The 17,751-nt window shown below is 40.4% G+C and overlaps 1 protein-coding gene across 2 annotated transcripts in view; it reads left to right on the plus strand.

Annotated features, from left to right (window-relative positions):
- Positions 1 to 17,751, plus strand: part of clcn2c (chloride channel 2c) — a 174,517-nt gene that overhangs the window by 36,404 nt on the left and 120,362 nt on the right. For both annotated transcript variants that reach the window (XM_038693408.1, XM_038693409.1), the window contains exon 2: positions 12,830 to 12,980. In XM_038693408.1, coding sequence (XP_038549336.1) covers positions 12,830 to 12,980 — 151 coding nt within the window. The remainder of the gene's footprint in view (positions 1 to 12,829; positions 12,981 to 17,751) is intronic.

The raw sequence follows: 17,751 nt of genomic DNA on the forward strand, positions 1-17,751 counted from the left end.
GTGTGTTTGTGTTAGAAAAATTAAAATATATCAACATAAATAAATAAAACAGTAAGTGTGTGTGTGTGTGTGTGTTTAAAAAAAATATATATATATTGAACATTAAAATAAATAGATACCGTAAACGTGTGTGTGTGTATATTAATAGACAAAAAATTTATTAATTGATTAAAAAATAATAATAATTAAGAAATCAGTATCAAATGTAAAAACAAAACAATTACTAAAATATCAAGCAATCAAAATAATAATAATAATTTGAAAATCAGTCTGAGGTTCCACTGGTTGTCCTCACTTCATGGCATGAGGAGACATATTTTGCAGCAATTATTTCACATTTGAGCATTTCTCCCAGTAAATAGGGGAGTTTCTGTGTGTCTGATATGAATTCGAATTCGGGGTATATTTGGGAAATGTTTGCAAAGTGTTTTTGTCTTAGTGTTTTATATTTGGGGCATGAGGTTAGAAAGTGCAGCTCTGTCTCTACCTGTTCCCTGTCACACTGGTAGCAGAGTCTCTCCTCTTGTGGTAGCCACCTCTGTCCATGGCGACCCTTTTCTATGGCCAGGCTGAGTTCACTCAGTCTGTATGTTGTTAGTTAAGCAAGCATGTAAGGATCCTAGCTAATAATGATGGTTATGTTAACAGATCACAGCTGGGTTGTCGAGGTTAGCACGCTGTACATAGCTGCTATCAATTGAGAGGGGTGTATAGTTACATGGTTCTGTGGGAAATACTGTACTGTGTATTTACAGATGTTTCTCTTAAAGCTAATGAGCCTGTTTCTTCCATGCTGGCATTTCACTGACATGCTGCAACGTAAACCCCCTGGCGGTCAGATCGAGGCATAAGTTACACAGTGTTATCTGTGGGTTGATCAATATGAGCGATCCGTTATCAATACAAAATTTTGAATTCTTTAAAGCTTTAAAGTTATGCAGTGTTTGTTCCATTAATTGGCTGAAGGCGCTCAAAAACAAATCGATATCATTTTTGGCCCTCCGAACCGCATGTGGCTTCAAACCTTGGAAGGGAGCACAAAGTGTGACGGAAGAGAAGTATTTGGAAAGAGCAGGAGTGCAGTTTGCCAGCAGAGCTGAGAGCACCCAAGTAAATATGGGTTTTCTTAATGAGGCAACAGGAGAGTGCACCTGCTGCTCACACACACGCACACACACGCAGTCCACAGGTGAATATCAGCGCTTTGCTGGGTCTCTGTCTTTTCTTGTGGCAGTGGTCAAGACGTGGCTCTAATACCAATGTGCAGCTGCCTGCCTGCCATTGGAAGTGATTACTGGAGCGAGAGAACGAGGCAGCAATGGACAGAGAGCTGGGGGGGGGGGGTACATGCTGACACTGTAGCGTGACATCAATGCTCTTCTGTCTGCACGCCACTGATACAGAGAAGAGAGAGATGAGAGGAAAAGGTTTGTCCACTGGGAGATTGCAGCTGATTGGACTGAAGAATCACATTGTTTAACTAGGGCTGGGCGATATGGCCAAAAATGTGACAAACACTTGTTGCCAAACAGTGGATCACTTCACAAATCTGAGGAGAACATTCAAAACAATTATGATAAAACTTTTTTTTTTTCAACAAATATGCACGACTCATATGAAATAAATAAATAAATAAATTCAGTCCTGTTTTCTCAACAAAATCAATATCTTAATAGAAAAATGAAGTGCTAATTCATTGCATGATTCAAATGAGTTAAATCAAACATTTATTGAACATTTATTATATTTTTATTGAGGAATATTATATTGCGATAATTACCATTGTTTCATTGCCCAGCCCTGTGTTTAACTGGAACTCTGGAACAGCTAGTCTCCTTTTAAATAGGAGACTATTATAGGATAGATGCGTTTTCACTTCACATCCCTTCCTATTGTCCCTATAACAGTGGACAGGTGTGAAGGCTCTATCATTAATCACATGCCATTCCTCCAGGGTTCACAGCTGCACTCTTTCATTCTTCTCTCCTCCCTCCCTCCCTCAATCTTTTTTTTTTTCTTTCACCTCCTCCTCCCTCCTCCCGAATGCAGTGTTAAAATCTATATTCAGCTCACACTGTAGAATGGATTCTGTAGTGCCAAACTTCCTACACACACACACACACACACACACACACACACACACACACACACACACACACACACACAAACTCCTGCATACACATTAACCCATTCTCCTTTTCCTTTACCTTTCTTTGCAATCTGTCCATCATGGCCCCGCTGCTTTTCCCCAACACCTCCTGCAGTTTTTCCTGCCTCTTACAGTTCTCCTCATCCGTACGTCCATCCATCCTAACTTCTTTTCTTCCGTCAGTTTTGGGTCAGTGTAAGAGAGGCCCAGAGGGGGTTGGCATGGCAGCCTGGCGCAAGCACACAAGACTCCTTATTAGACCCCCGGGGTGCCCCACAGGGGGATTGGGAAACCTTTATTTACTGTACATCCTTCCACATCTCACCCCACATTTCAGCCTCTCTCCTTTCAGGTCTCTTGTTGCTCTTTTTTAATCTATTTTACGTTTGGTCTTTTTTGAGTATGGTCCTGCTGTTCTTGGAGTAAATTTGGACACACATTTTTTTTTAAGCTTCAATGATCAAACTAAGAATGCTCGATAAAGCTAAGTGAAAATAAGACACATTTATCACGTGTCTTACTCCTACTTACAGCAGTAGAAGAGTAAACTTTAAAGGTGAACTTCACATATGCAGTAAGCTTTGGCGATGTCTATTTTTATTATTTTGACATTTCACCAGGGTCTATGGTGTATATCTCTCTCATGAGACATCCTGAACAAGCCCATCATTTTCAAATAGCCACGCTATCATCAATAGCAACTGCAGTATTAAAAGAAATGGCAGCCTTTAATGCCGCGCCGTGGTCAATTGCTTGAAGTGCAGACATATCAAGAACACCATCCAGTAGATATTTTCTGTTATCTGTTGCTGATAGAGGAGAGACATCAGAGTAATTATATAGAGGTGGAATTTAGTACCACAATGTCAAGTGGAGGCTATAACAATGGTTAGTGAATGCAACATCCTACTGAACGTAAAATGCACTGTAGATTTAAACTACCCTATTGTTATACGTATTGTTTCAGCTAGTGTATTTCTATAAATTCAGATTCTATTTTGTACGGTCTGACACCAGGTGTGTACTCTGCTTTTGTACTGCAGTCAGATAAACCATTAACCAACTTAACAGTTCTCTGGCGCTTTCTTAAATTTAAGAACAATTTTGTAATAAAGTTAGAAACTCCAAGATTTGTAGGAGTAAAAGCGAAGGATTTTTACTTTTATCTTTCACTGAAGTCCAAAATTTAATTTGAGCAATCTGATAAATATGGGCCCAGATCTTGTCGGGCACATTTTGTGAGCCAGTTTTGAAGTGAGTGTGTAGCTGAAGGTGACTCAACTTTAGATGTGTTGAACTGTGAGAACCCCCCCGAAACATGCCACACTTAACAATCAGACAAAGGTCCTGCTGTGTTCAATAACATTCTGTGAATCTAAAAACTCACAAGGATGCAATGTTTTCCCCCACAGTTTTAACGTTGTTAGGGTGAAAAGTCATTACACCATCAAATTCCTTCCTCTGTGCCTCTGTCTAACTCTCCACCCTTTCTTCCTTCAGTCCCCTCACACAGTCCCTCCTCTAGATTAATTGCACAATGATTCTTTCAAATTCTCTTCTTCCTTCCTACACAAGTGTGCTGACACACTTGCACTCACACACATAAAAAAAACAGCAGGAAAAGGTGTGTGCTGCATCCCCTCCTCCACCTGTTATTGAATGGATGAATGTTTTTTAAAAGGAAGGTTGACAGGCAAGAAAAGCACCATGTTATCTGCTTTTTGGCTCTCCACTGCACCACCCTGAATCTTTGAGTGATCAAAATCAATAGTCTTTTTCCACTTTCTTATCATGCACAGAAATGGACACACATGCATTCACGCTCTGTGAGGGAGCTCATTATCTGCAGTAAGTAGTGGCATGCTGGGCTAAAACAGTGAGGCTCCTGGTCATTTGGGGTTGACTGCTTGGACTTTAGCCAGCTGTGTGTGTGTGTGTGTGTGTGTGTGTGTGATCAGCTCTCTAGTCCCATTCTAGTACATTTTAGGCTCTTGTTCCCTCATTTGAAGTCCCCTCTATGGGTATGCCTGACTTGTGTGTAGCTGGCATCGAACCACACGCAATGCCACACAAGATAGCAAACACACACAAAAGTTCTTGTCTTTTCCCAATGGTCCCACTGTACCTTTGTACGAAAATTGACTTTGCTGATCTTTGTACTTCTGTTTTGCTTTAGTTGTTGTTGTTGTGTGTTTCATTAGTTCAGTCCCTCCAACAGAACGATTTGGGGAAAAAATGTAATTGCGATTTTTCTGCCAGATATTGCGATTACGATATGATTTGTGGTTTTTAAGTTTAGCCAAAGTTCAATAATCACTGTCAGCCTTTTCTTGACGGAAGCTGCGTCAAGCAGCACAGAACAGATAAACTGGGCAGGAAGTCAGACGCAGAACGGCATAGACAATATAGTCGATTTTCAAAACACCCTGTGCAAACTCCCGACAGTATATCCCGATACTTCACCACGGTGGAAGCACAAATCTCAAGTACAACTGAAAAAATCAATAAAATTCAAAACACGTCAACAATGTAGGGCAGGCTAAATGCTCTGCTGCTGAAACACTTCAGTGTGAGTTGACGCCGGACAGAAGGCGCACAAAACCACGGCATTGCCACTGCAAGTGTCGACGCCATTATGTTTTTATCTAGTTTCGTTTGTTGTAAAATGTACAGCCCTGTGTCCGTAACAGGATGCGCACGGCAAGTCTGTCACACAAGGATGACAACGGAATGAATTTGTAACGCCGTGACTGTTTAAAACGGGTCAGATGCGCTGTATAATTAACCTACCTTTTTTAATCACAGTCATCACAATTAGCTATCGCTTTCTTTCAAATCGCAATGTTGATTTGAAAATGAGCCCCACCTGTTTATATTGGCATTAAATTGACACTGAATTTGAATTTTCCTCACTTTCTTAATAATGATACAGCAGCTATTGTCCATATTTTTCATAAATATTTTTTTTAAAAATGGAATAACAGCGTCTAAGATTGAGGCCTCTGGGTTTCCCAGGAGACAGTCAAGAGGCTGGCTCAACATGTCTGTGATGTCTGGCAGCCATCGCCGATGGACGATGACATCGTCTATCTGCCCAACCCTTATGCAAAGCATTGGTGACATGATGCCATGACCTCATCCCACCAGATTCCTTGGACAAATGCTACGCTAACTGACGTTATGGATACAGTCAGCATACATATACGTTTATAGAAGGCACTTCGGTATTTTTCGGTAACATATCAAGTCTGGCGTCTTTTCATGCAGTGTTTTGGCGTTCATGTAGTACATCTGATCTGGTCACACACCTTTGAAACTGTCGCAGACCTCAACCATGCACTTATGTCAGTGGAACCACATGATTGGCTTAATGTTTCCCAGCTCGCCTTTTAAAAAGCAGATGATTGGCTTTCTTGCGGGAGGGGTGGGATATGTGCACACAACTGCCATCTGTGGCGCTATGGGCTTTCCCTGTAGATTCTATTCAGGATTCTTTTAGTGGCGTGTCTTATCCTAAATCGTCTCTGGTGTAGCTAGCGTTAGCTGTCTCACTTTCATAGGTCCAGATGTGCTGATGACAAATGACTGGACTGTATTCTCAGCTCTCTATACGTTTCCCGCTGATTTTAATCACAACACGGAGTAAAATACAGAGTCACAGAGAAATGTACAGAGTGCTGAAAGGGATGGGCCTTAACAACAGCTAACAACACTGGTGCTCAGTTGGTTAATTGCTGATGTGGCCACTGGAATTAAAGTGATATAACAAACTATTTTTAGTGGCATCCCTGCAGATATTGCACCTTCCAAATAAACAGTACCTGAGTTGTCAGAACCAAAAAATCAGTAATGTAGGTGGCATTCTCACTGCAGCAGAAACTGGATTTTTGTTTCAGTTCAAAATTTTTAACACGCTTATGAGTACAGTAATGCAGGGAATACAGGGTTCAACACTCAAACACTATTTAAAACGGTATGACAATCCCCCCTTCTTCTTGTTCTCGTTCTAGTTGTTCATTAGAATGTCTGATATTGGAAATAGTTATGTAGCAAATGTTTGAGGTAGAAACAGATGGTTCACTATGGCTATAAGATGGAGCTTCTAAAAGAGCACAGCATACCTAATTCTTAAACATACTATATACATATATAATATGCTCCTGGAGACAATCAGGACTTTTGTCTATAGTCTTTTTCTGTCCTCAGTTTCTTGACTTGTTTTTCCTGCCTGGACTCTTCTTATTAATAAAACATGACGTCTTTTCCTTATCCCCTGTCCTTGTTGCTTTTGTCTTAGTACCCAGCTCAGAATCATAAACAGTTTTGAAATTTTACCAGAGAAATCCTACATCACTAATGTTGTAAAATTCATGACCTCAGTTCTGGTGTACGGTTCTCAGGAGGGATTTTATGATCCCCTGTGTATTGAGCCATGAGTTTGTGAAACTAAAGTTAGAAACAAGGTTGTATCTTTAAAGTTCCTGAAAACTTCAAATTTCCAAGAGGGTCATTATCTCTTGTGTCATCTTATGGGTCCATCTATCAAAAATTGTTGAAAGACAAGGGTAGTAGATTGAGATTCATTTACCCAGCCTGGTTCAAGTAAAGCACCTTATCTCACACACTTCAGATATTCAGATGCTATCTCAGGTGATAAGTTTTTCCCAACCTACCCTTCGTAGAATTTCTGGAGGACCATTGCATCAAAAAAATAACAGGTCAAGGACACGGTTGGGACTCTCCCATCTTTATCTCACCTATTTTTTCATTAAACAAGGTCGCTTTCCCTTCAAGGCATATTTATGGTATTAGAGGCGAAACTGTCACTTGTTAAATTCTGGTTTTGGAAGTCTTTGAACTGTTTTGTTTCTTTCATGTTAAATGTTTAAAGTGGAATTCTTCTTTGGAGATATTTTATGGCCTGCAACAAGTTTGCATTATTGTCTCTACTGGTTCTTCCAGCAACTAATGCTCTTAATAGATGTGTTGGAATTATTTGTCACCCGTGCCCTCTCCCTTGCCCCAGCAGCCAGAACAATGAGTTCGGGACAACCCGTTCATCTGGGATCAATTAACCCAGGCAGGCAGGCTCAGCCGAGTGCTCATTTCTGACTATGCTCAACATAATGATAGGCTTTCAACCAGTAATGTCTTTGTTCTGGATGGGTCTGTTTGTTTTCTTCCTCTAGTCAGATGCAAGTTTCAAGGGGGTGCATCTGAGAAGGTCTATTTCTGCCCTCTTGTTTTTGGGTCTCTTGAGTTTCCGTTGCGTTTGAAGTCTCCTTACTTAATTAAAACTTAGGGCTGGCGATCATGAATGTGGCTGAGAATGCCATGCAGAAAGGCATCTTGGGTAGAACAGCGGTTGGCATTTGATGTCAGAAACCCCAAATCGCTCCCCAAATGTTTCCCTTCTTGATTTTTTTTTTTTCTCTGTTTATGTTCATTCCTTCCCTACTCCCATAGTGGACTTTTACATGGATCCGGCGAGGTATTTTGAGGCTTGTCAGTCAATTAATCCTTTTCTACTGAGTAGTGTTTGGTATTGAGAAATGGTTTTGAATTGGAACCAGCTCCACATTTTTAAGAACAGGCATTCATCAACAAACATTTTCATTCTTTGTAAAGCTTTTTAAGACTATTTTTTATCTATTCTTTAAAGTGATGTTTGGTCCTACTGTGCTTTGGTCTACATCACTGGTTACGTAAGCAACAACACATGTTCATAGTATTGAGTTGGTGCTCGATAGTATGGCTGAACTTGACAAAAGACATTTATGGTGGAGCAAAATGTAACCACTGCATGGAAATAACTTTATGCAAGGGTAGAAGTCTATCTGACAAGAAAATGTCCTGCAGAATAGTGCCAGAGTTTTTGATGTCTTTAGTGATTCTCATATTGCCAGAGAATTGGCTTATGTGTTTAAACCAAGTACAAAACTGCAATTTCTGCGTGGCAAGAGAAAATGGAATATATATATATATATCATAGATACTGATGGTCCTGGAATCAGAGACATGTTTTCCCAGCTTCACGTGCTGCTTCCTGTCCGTCAGGAAGTCTGTGATCCACCTGCAGGTGGAGTCAGGCACGTTCAGCTGGGAGAGCTTGTCCTGCAGCATGATGGTGTTGAAAGCAGAGCTGAAATCCACAAACAGGATCTTGGATGATGAGATGAATTAAAGTCTCTGTTTTTCCCCACTAGTAGATAAATATTGCCGGTAGTGGTGTGCGGAGTCCTCGCCATCGGAAACGCACAAGCGTCCTGACTCGTTTATCACTCCTGTTGCGCTTCACAGCCCGAACAACAGCGAGCGTGTCCTTCACCAAAATGTCCAATATTCCACTGATGATGCGAGAAAAGTGGGAAATAAATCCGCTGGTTTTCCCTTGATGTGCATGAGCTCTTCTCTGGTGAAAGAGCTCTAGGAATCACAGCCGCAAACGGTATTAACACAAAAACAAAACACAGCACACCTAACACCATGGCAGCTATATGCAGCGCCATCTTGGTTTGCCCATCTTTGTTTCTAAGATGCAGAAATGAACAAAACAACACACCCTCACAGCAAAACACAAACTGAAGTGCCCAAATTATGCAGATAGGCATTTCAAGCCCAGTGGTTGGCCTCAGGCAGCCTTCTTATGGCCAACTTGTGAAAGGCAGATGGTCACTTTACTGTCACAGCGAAGGAAATGGTTGGAGGATGGAGAATGATTTGTCCAAATTGGGATAATGGCACACAGTTTCAATTATACATTCATAGAGTGACAGAAGTAGTTGTGAAGAATGGAAAAAGAACATTAGGGAGAAAAGTTCAAATCCTGCCTACTTTCATTCTGCCACACACCTGGCCAGTCAGTGTGATGGGCATGACTGTTAGATTGTCTGTTTCAGAAAGGTTCAAAAAGTATTGGATGCAGTACCACTGAATTTGCCATCACAAAGGGGCTTTCAGATGCAGATGCAACAAACACATTGTTTGAAGCATATTGGAGCCTTAAGAATAGATTCATACATAGCGATACTTTTTTCAGGCTTGTGCAATTTTTAGGTAAATCGTTTTAGACAACTATGGAAACAGTGTTTATTGCATACCAGTCACGTCTGGCCAATGCCTGAACCATTTAAGAAAGTTAGCATTGGTGCTGATAGTAGCACTGATACCAGTGACAGATTCAATTTTATTGACCCTAGTGACACAATTGGCAAAGCTGTACAAATACCAACCATGTTTGATATGGATGGGACTTGCGCAAGCAAGTGCTGTTGTCCTCGGAAACAGCAGCAGTCGACCTTTTCACAGCATAGTTGTGAAGAGGCCTTGTAAAATATGTATTGTCTTGAGCCCATCCTTTCTGTGAATTTGTACCCGCATTGAGCTCCTCCTTTCTGTGAATTTGTAGAATTGGACCTGCCCCTTATTTAGGCAAATGTCCTTGATCCTCCCTTTTTAATGACAGTTCTGCAACTCTGCTGTCAGTCAACCTGCTGTGACTCCAGTTAAACAGCAACTAGGGAGCGTTCTTTTCCACACAAAACTCTGTGTGTGTGTGTGTGTGTGTGTGTGTGTGTGTGTGTGTGTGTGTGTGACTAAAAATAGCCTACAGTCCTCCTGCTTGAGTGTACATGGCAGACGGTGTTTACAAGGTGCCAAGTTTGTATCTGTCATCATTCACAGTTCAGCATTGTCTGAGTGTGTGTGTGTGGGTGTGGGTGTGTGTGTGTGTGGGTGTGCACTTGCCTGTGTGTATGTCATCTAAACATTTCTTCTATCAGGTTCCAAGAAATGGAGGCCTCTTTCCAGTATCTCTTTTGTCCTGAAATGTAGAGAATCTGTACATTTGATTTTAAAAACAGAAATGTACAAGGTAGTCATTTATTTTTATCATTATCATTTATTTTTCTTATACCTTGTCACCTGGCATAACGCCTGAGGCCGTGAGGTGTGTGGTTAGCTCCAGCGATATTGGTGCTAAACTGCAGGTGTGCTAACGGTTAGATGATCCGGGTGTGCAGGAAGTTTTGGATTTTCATTGTTGCGTGAATAAAAAGTCCGTTATTTTGTCTCCTCTGTATTTGTCAATGAAATAGATATAGATATTCTGTTTTATTTTCAAATACCATTTTTCGTCAAAGATATTTGAAGATTTAGTCCGCTTTTGTTTCTTAAAGTCTGCTTTGTCTCATCTTTATTATAGGACAAAGGCTGTTAACAACATTTGTTAACACTATTATCATTACACCACCAGCAACAGCAACAACAGCAACACTACCACCAAAGCAAAATAGAACTGAAATCTTGTTCGTCATGATTTCAAAATGAGAACACCGTGTAGCTAAGCCTTGCAAAGGCAGCTGAAAATGTGCCCGGCAGCCTGTGTTCCATTTGAACAACTGCAGATTTGTTCCAGTGTTGGTTCTGTTCAGTATGTAGTCTGACACACTCTTTGGGCCCTCTCACAAGCAGAGAGACTCTCATGGAGTTGGATAGTCTGGCACTATGCATTTAGGAAAGAGGCTACAGTACTGCATGTTCCAATCCCTTCACTGTGGACTTCAGCTGTGCACCACAGGGTTTGGACTTTGAAGATTAATAGCTGTAATCTAGTAAGTTCAAATACACCGTGTGTCGGATCTGTTTTGGAGGGCTTATTGAATAGTAGGTTTTGCATGAATTCATAATGGCTGCCAAATCAAATTCTTTATACTTTTTTTTTCTTGTAAATCCCAGAAAAAGAACCAACGCATTGCTCATAGGGCCGCCATCTAGACAATTTCTGTCATCTGAGGAGGCTGCGTGTGTCTGTGGGTGTGGTGATGTTTGATTGTTGTTATTACTAATATCCAATTTTTTTCCACCAACGTCTCCCATGCTGCTGAAATCAGCCATGATGACCTTGACGGACCAGTTGATGCGGGTTTACGTAAATACCTTGCGGTGTTGTGACAGGAGGCCAAAAGGAAGTCATTAGTGCCCCTGTTCCTGTCCACCACCCAGGGGCATTATGGGAGGGTGAGCTGGTGTCTGGGCGGTGTACAAAACCTGGCACTTCCTGTCTCTTGTTCTGCTGACATGACTTCTTTTGTATGTGTGTGTTTTAGTGTTTTTAAGCGTATGTATGTAGTTTCACAGTAAGTATTATTTGTGTGTGTGTGGCGTTATGCTGGGGTCACAGTTTGGGTTGGGGCTTGACTGGTTTTCGGCCAGTGAGAAGTTCAAAAGACAACCTACTTTATAGAATAGACTGAGACTGAGGGAGATTTTTCAGCCCCGGTGTGCAATTCATTGTTCTACTACACTGACCTCTGACCTTTAGAAATGACTAGGGATGGGGATTGTTAATTTTTATTGATATTGATAACCTTATTGAGACTGCTTAACAATCCGATTTTGTATCGATACCACTATTGATACTTTACTATTATTTAGCGATGGTTATTTGGTAAGACCAGACCCAAGGGGCATGAGGTAGGCCTGCACGGTATGAGGAAAATATTCAATGTGCGATAACGTTATATATTGACATGACATATCACTTGCGATAAATAAACATATATTGAAGTGTAGGCTACATATTAACTGCCTGGTTGTTTTTAATTTCATATTTTAAATACAGCTAAATGTTGTTTCTACAGCAGCAACATTAATGTTTACAACTGCAAAGTAACTCAATAACTTTATCTGACATCACAAGTAGTGAGTGAGGTTTAGAAAGAACAACATCAGTATCTGTATCAGTCCCTCCTCTCTCGCTGGCTGCAGGTAACGTTACCAGGTAGAAAGAGGAGCGGCTGATTTGTCTCAGCCAGCACCTGAGTTTTTAAAACTACAGACCAGTCTTTGCTCCAGAAAGACAGCTCTCTATTTAGCTTCTTTTTAATATTTGGCTAATGCCAAGCTAGCGTATATTATTGTATAAAACATACAGGATGAGATACTGAGGACAGAGATGATTAAATGAACCATTTCTACATGTTTAACGTTACCTTACAGTCAGGTGTATTGATAAAGTATTGTCTTTTTACTTGCGAAAGTTTTATTGCGCATACTTACAGTAACGAGCGTAGTTATCAACTATCGTTACAGTAGTTTGGAGCTAACTTAACCCTCACCGTATTCCACCGCGACGGCGCAGCCTCTTGCTCTGCTGCTGCTGTGTGTGTGTGTGTGTGTGTGCGCGTGTGTAGGAGCCGACAGAGAGCAGGCAGACTGCAGCCTGATGATTTTCTTATCCATTGCATTTCTAATTAAATCAGATTTGACACTCGAGAAATAACATTACATCATAGGACCCGCAAGTCTCGAAAGCAGTATCGATAAGCTCGAGCCTTATTGATTTTCGAGTTTTGAGAAATTTTGGAACCGGGTCCTTTTGGAACTGGGTCTCAATCCCCATCCCTAGAAATGACCCTGATGGACCAGAGGTCTTCCAGGTCAGTATAAGGTTGAAGAAAAGTAAAGCCAGTCAGCAAGGCTGCAAAAAAGCTGGAAAGCCTGAAATGCTTCAAATCAGGAAGAGATTTGGGTCATATTTTCACTGTCTAATCATTGATTCAAAGAACTTTCCTAGAGTTAAATTGCACCTTTGGAAAAATGAAAAATAAATCTTGTCTCTTCTCTGCTTGTTGGTACATATAACTCTGAAACTAATGTCCTTGCCATGTCGGTTTCCAGATGTATGGGCGATACACCCAGGAACTCGGGGAGTACGCCAAAGAGGAGGCCGCACGGCTGAGGGAGAGCGGGCAGAGGCGATCGCTCAGCGAACGAAGCCGGACCCTGGACCTGCTGGAGTACGAAAAGGGACGCTGTGCCAAGTGTCGCAGTAAGTTTCACACTACACGGTCAACGCTGAGACTGATGCAAAGCAAAGTGTTCAAACAGATCCGCTTGAAATGTAAACTTATCCTGCCAGTATACACAATGTCTACAAATTATGATCCAAATCCTGTTATTTAGGAAAAGTGATGCTAATTCTTCTGTATGGAACTTCTGCAACTCGAAATATTCCACTCATTTGTATAAAAAAACCTAATTTGGCGGGAGGTCTATAAAATCAAGAAGAATGCTTGTAGGCAGCAGAGCTGAGCCATGTCAAAATTTTCCATTGTGACCCAATACAAAACATAATTGTCCTCAATTAAGTCTACTGTTATTGTTTTTTTTGTGTGTGGCTTTTTGAAATATAAACATGTAAAATGTCTAAAAGATTTGACATTTAAGGATAGAATGTGTGTCAGAATATGTGTCTTATAGCTTTATGTGGAATGAATATTCATCCAATTGTCACATCTTTGATCAAAGAAACAATCAAATACTGCTCAGCCCTGGTGGGCAGAGCCTATTTTAGTTCCTCCAAGAACAATTTTATAAAATCTCTTTGGGATTACATTACAATTTAAATAGCTCGACATGAATCCTGTACGGCTCTGCGTGAACCACAAAAAGAAGGTAAGAAAGCCTGAAATGCTTCAAATCAGGAAGAGATTTGGGTCATATTTTCACTGTCTAATCATTGATTCAAAGAACTTTCCTAGAGTTAAATTCATAAAATACAAGCACTCACATAGTATCTCAGTACCTTAGCACTTAAGACCATTGTACTGTAAATCATCGCTCATCATACCACTTTATATGTGATATTTACAAGCAGTCAATAATGAGGTGTGCCTTGAAACAGAGTGCCCTGTGGTACTAAGAAGGTCAGGAACAGTGATTCACTCAACCTTTCACGTGTATTTTAATGTCACTGAACATCATATTTTACTGTAGTCTGAGCTACAGTCCGCTGATTCGCTAACTGCTCACAGGGATTTCTCTGGAGCCCTTCTAATGGGACTAAAAAACCAGATGAGCGAGAGAAACGTGATGGGTTTATTAAAATCTGAGAAGTCTGGAAATGTCACAGACTTGGATGTTTACATGAATATTGTATAGGAAAGGAGAAAGAATTTCATTTTTAGACTGAATTAAAAGATATCGTATGAATAATCATTGGTGATGACTGCAGTTCAGACAGTCATGTCAGTTTGCGTCACAGCTGCAGTGGTAACTTTAAGCATTATACTGTAAAATACAATATATCTGCCCTATTAAAAGAAAGAGTAACAGTATACACTCCATATAGCAGCCTGAACCATCTGAAGCATCACTGCCTGAAGGGGGAACAACATTTGAACATTACCTTAGTGTTAGAAATGTAATACTAAAGGCAGTTTACTGCTCAAAAAGAGACTTACTGCTTTTTGCTTTGGGAGCATTGATCATGTTGAACAGTGGGATAGGAAGGAAAGGAGAAGAAATGCTGCAGCTCTGGACAATCGTCACAACAAAAATCCTGTGCTGTGAGTCTGTGGATGAATCCGGTATTTAAATGCATAGGTGGATTCATGTTAAGATTCCCCCACCTTTCCCTTTGCACTGTTGTTGGGAATAATAATAACTGTGTGTGTGTGTGTCAGGGTGAGACTGTGCGCGGTAAGTAAAAATCCCTTCTCTCATCTTCCACATGCATCAGAATGACTTGTGTTTACAGCCTGTGTTTAATCCTGTTATGCGTCCTATACACAGTCTTACCTAATGTCATGATCATTTGCTTCATGGGGGCGCGCGCACACACACACACACACACACAGCATCAGTTGCAAATGGGGTGTGTATGTGGTTATGTCTAACCTGTTGAGACTTGCCAAATGATATCTACAGTTGTGTTCAAAATAATAGCAGTCCAACATCATTAACCAGAACAATCATGGTTTTTGAAATTATATTCCTACATGGCAAATAATTTACTAGTAGGTGTAATAGAGTAATAGAAAACCAACAGAACCAACAGTCATGGAAGGCATGCTGCCAATTTTGTGTAATTGAATCGTTAATTGAAAGGGGCGTGTTCAAAATTATAGCAGTGTGAAGCTCAATTAGTGAGGTCATTCATTTAATGAAAAAACAGGTGTCAACAGGAGGCCCTCATTTAAAGACAAAGGCAGCAAATGTTGTAGTGTATTTCTCTCTGACATTCGGAGTAAAATGGGTCATTCCAGACATTGTTCAGAAGAACAGTGTACTTTGATTTAAAAAGTTGATTGGAGAGGGGAAAACATATAAAGAAGTGCAGAAAATGATCTCAAATGCTTTAAAATGGCAACCAAAACCAGAAAGAAGTGGAAGAAAACAGAAAACTACCACTCGAATGGATGGAAGAATAGCCAGAATGGCAAAGACTCAGCCAATGATCAGCTCCAGGGAGATCAAAGAGGGTCTAAAGTTACCTGCGAGTACTGTAACAATTAGACGCCTATGCGAAGCCAAGCTATCAGCAAGAAGCCCCTGCAAAGAGCCATTGTTGGAAAAAAAACATGTGCTGAAGAGGTTACAATTTGCCAAAGAACGCATTGACTGGCCTAAAGAGAAATGGTGCAACATTTTGTGGACTGATGAAAGCAAGATTGTTCTTTTTGGGTCTGGGGGCCGCAGACAGTTTGTCAAACGACCCTTAAACACTGAATTCAAGTCACAGTACAGTGAAAACAGTGGAGCAGGGTGGCACAAGCATCATGATATGGGGATGTTTATCGCATACCAGGGATAATGGACCAGTTTGAATAAATCAAAATACTTGAGGTCATGTTGCCTCATGCTGAAGAGGGAATGCCCTTGAAATGGTTGTTTCAACAAGACAACGACCCCAAACACACCAGTAAGTGAGCAACATCTTGGTTCCAGACAAACAAGATTAACGTTATGGAGTAGCCAGCCCAATCCCCGGACCTTAATCTAATAGAAAACTTGTGGGGTGACATCAAAAATGCTGTTTCTGAGGCACAACCAAGAAATGCAGAGGAATTGTGGAATGTAGTCCAATCGTCCTGGGCTGGAATGCCTGTTCACAGGTGCCAGAAGTTGGTCGACTCCATGCAACACAGATGTGAAGTAATTCTCAGAATCACTGGTCATACAACTAAATACTAGTTCAGTGATTGTCAGTGTATAGAAATAAAAGCTTTTGTAAGGATTTGGGCCTTTTGTCACTTTTTTCAACACACTGCTATTGTTTTGAACACAACTGTACATCCTCACACTAGCTTTGTCTCTCTCCCTCCTTCTACTTTTATTAGTCTGTGAGTGTCATCTCTTCTCAAGCAACACTCGGAGAATAAAGCATCAAGGATTGTCATGCACTTGATACAGTGGTATACCACAAGGGCATATACAGTCTCCTCTAAAAGTATTGGAAGGGTAAGGCAAATTCCTTTGTTTCTCCTTAAGAGGAGACTGAAGGGAGAAACACCCCGAAACAAACAAGAACTGAAAGAAGCTGCGGTAAAAGCCTGGAATAGCATCACAAATGAAGAATGCAACAGTTTGGTGATGTCGATGGGTCGCAGGCTTGAGGCAGTTACTGCAAGCAAGGGTTATGCCACCAAATATTAAATGTTATTTACTTAAGATTATTTGTTCCATTACTTTTGCTCACCTAAGAATGCTGTGGTCTGATACAAACGGCGATATGTCCTGAGTTGTTTAACACATCTAGATGTGAAAACCAGGAAAAAAAAGCTGAAATTCTGAACTCTTGTCTCATACTCTTCTTTTGATCTTAAACCCAAATGTCTTCAGTGAACAACAAAAACAAAGGAATTTGCCTTACTGTTCCAATAATTTTGGAGGGGACTGTAGTACATGCATGTACATACATTCAAACTTTATGAATAAAATACAATCACAATCAAAGGTAGACTTTATGTAAAGTAGGGGCCTGTATAATATACTGTGCCAAAAGGGAACCACAATAAATCACAGTCCTGTACATGTACTGCATATCTACAGTAACTAAAAGAGAAAGGAAAGTAAAACAATTCAGGCAGGGGTAGCACCAGTGTAGTAGCTCAGCCTACATCATGCAGTAGTTGCTTGAAATGAGAAGTTTTTGATTGGTCTGGGATAGTTTGACGTAACTAGATGAGACATACATTCCTTAACTTTACCATTTAGCCAGGAAGCGTGTGTAGCCTTGGAATAAATCGGGTATGACAATGAAACGGTGACTGATTTAATGGTAAACCATGGGAATATTATGGTTAGTATTAACGTTACAAAATGTAATTATCATTAAAATAGTGTTTGATTACCATGATTTGAAAAACTCGCTGTAAATATTGTAGGGCTGACTCTGCATAGTCGAAGATTTGATGCTTCGATGGGCGGAGCCTGATTCGACTGTCAATCTCACAGTCGAAGCTTCGCAGCGAAACAAGGATCATGCCATTTTGGCGATATGGGGGGTGCTCAACGTCTGATTTTACATAGAACTACCAGTTTTTTCTCCCAAAAAGTTAATATACAGCCTATTACAATATACATTTCAACGTTTAATACTGTAAATAAACATGTAAAAAGAAAAAAACTTACAATAAATGTTTTTAAAGTGCTTAAATAAATCCAAAATTGTAACCCTAACCCCATACAAGACTGCTCTTTATTCATGTCAAATGTTAGGCTTGATCTTCTTAAAACTCATTTATTAGTGTACACATTCATTGTATATACTTTATAACAGCTTTAATGTTGATGCACCTTTGATGTGCATTGCATAT

The sequence above is a fragment of the Micropterus salmoides genome, unplaced genomic scaffold (genome assembly GCF_014851395.1).
Source record: "Micropterus salmoides isolate LMB-PRFRI ecotype aquatic unplaced genomic scaffold, ASM1485139v1 Ms_hic_scaffold_3, whole genome shotgun sequence".
Taxonomy (NCBI): Eukaryota; Metazoa; Chordata; class Actinopteri; order Centrarchiformes; family Centrarchidae; genus Micropterus; species Micropterus salmoides.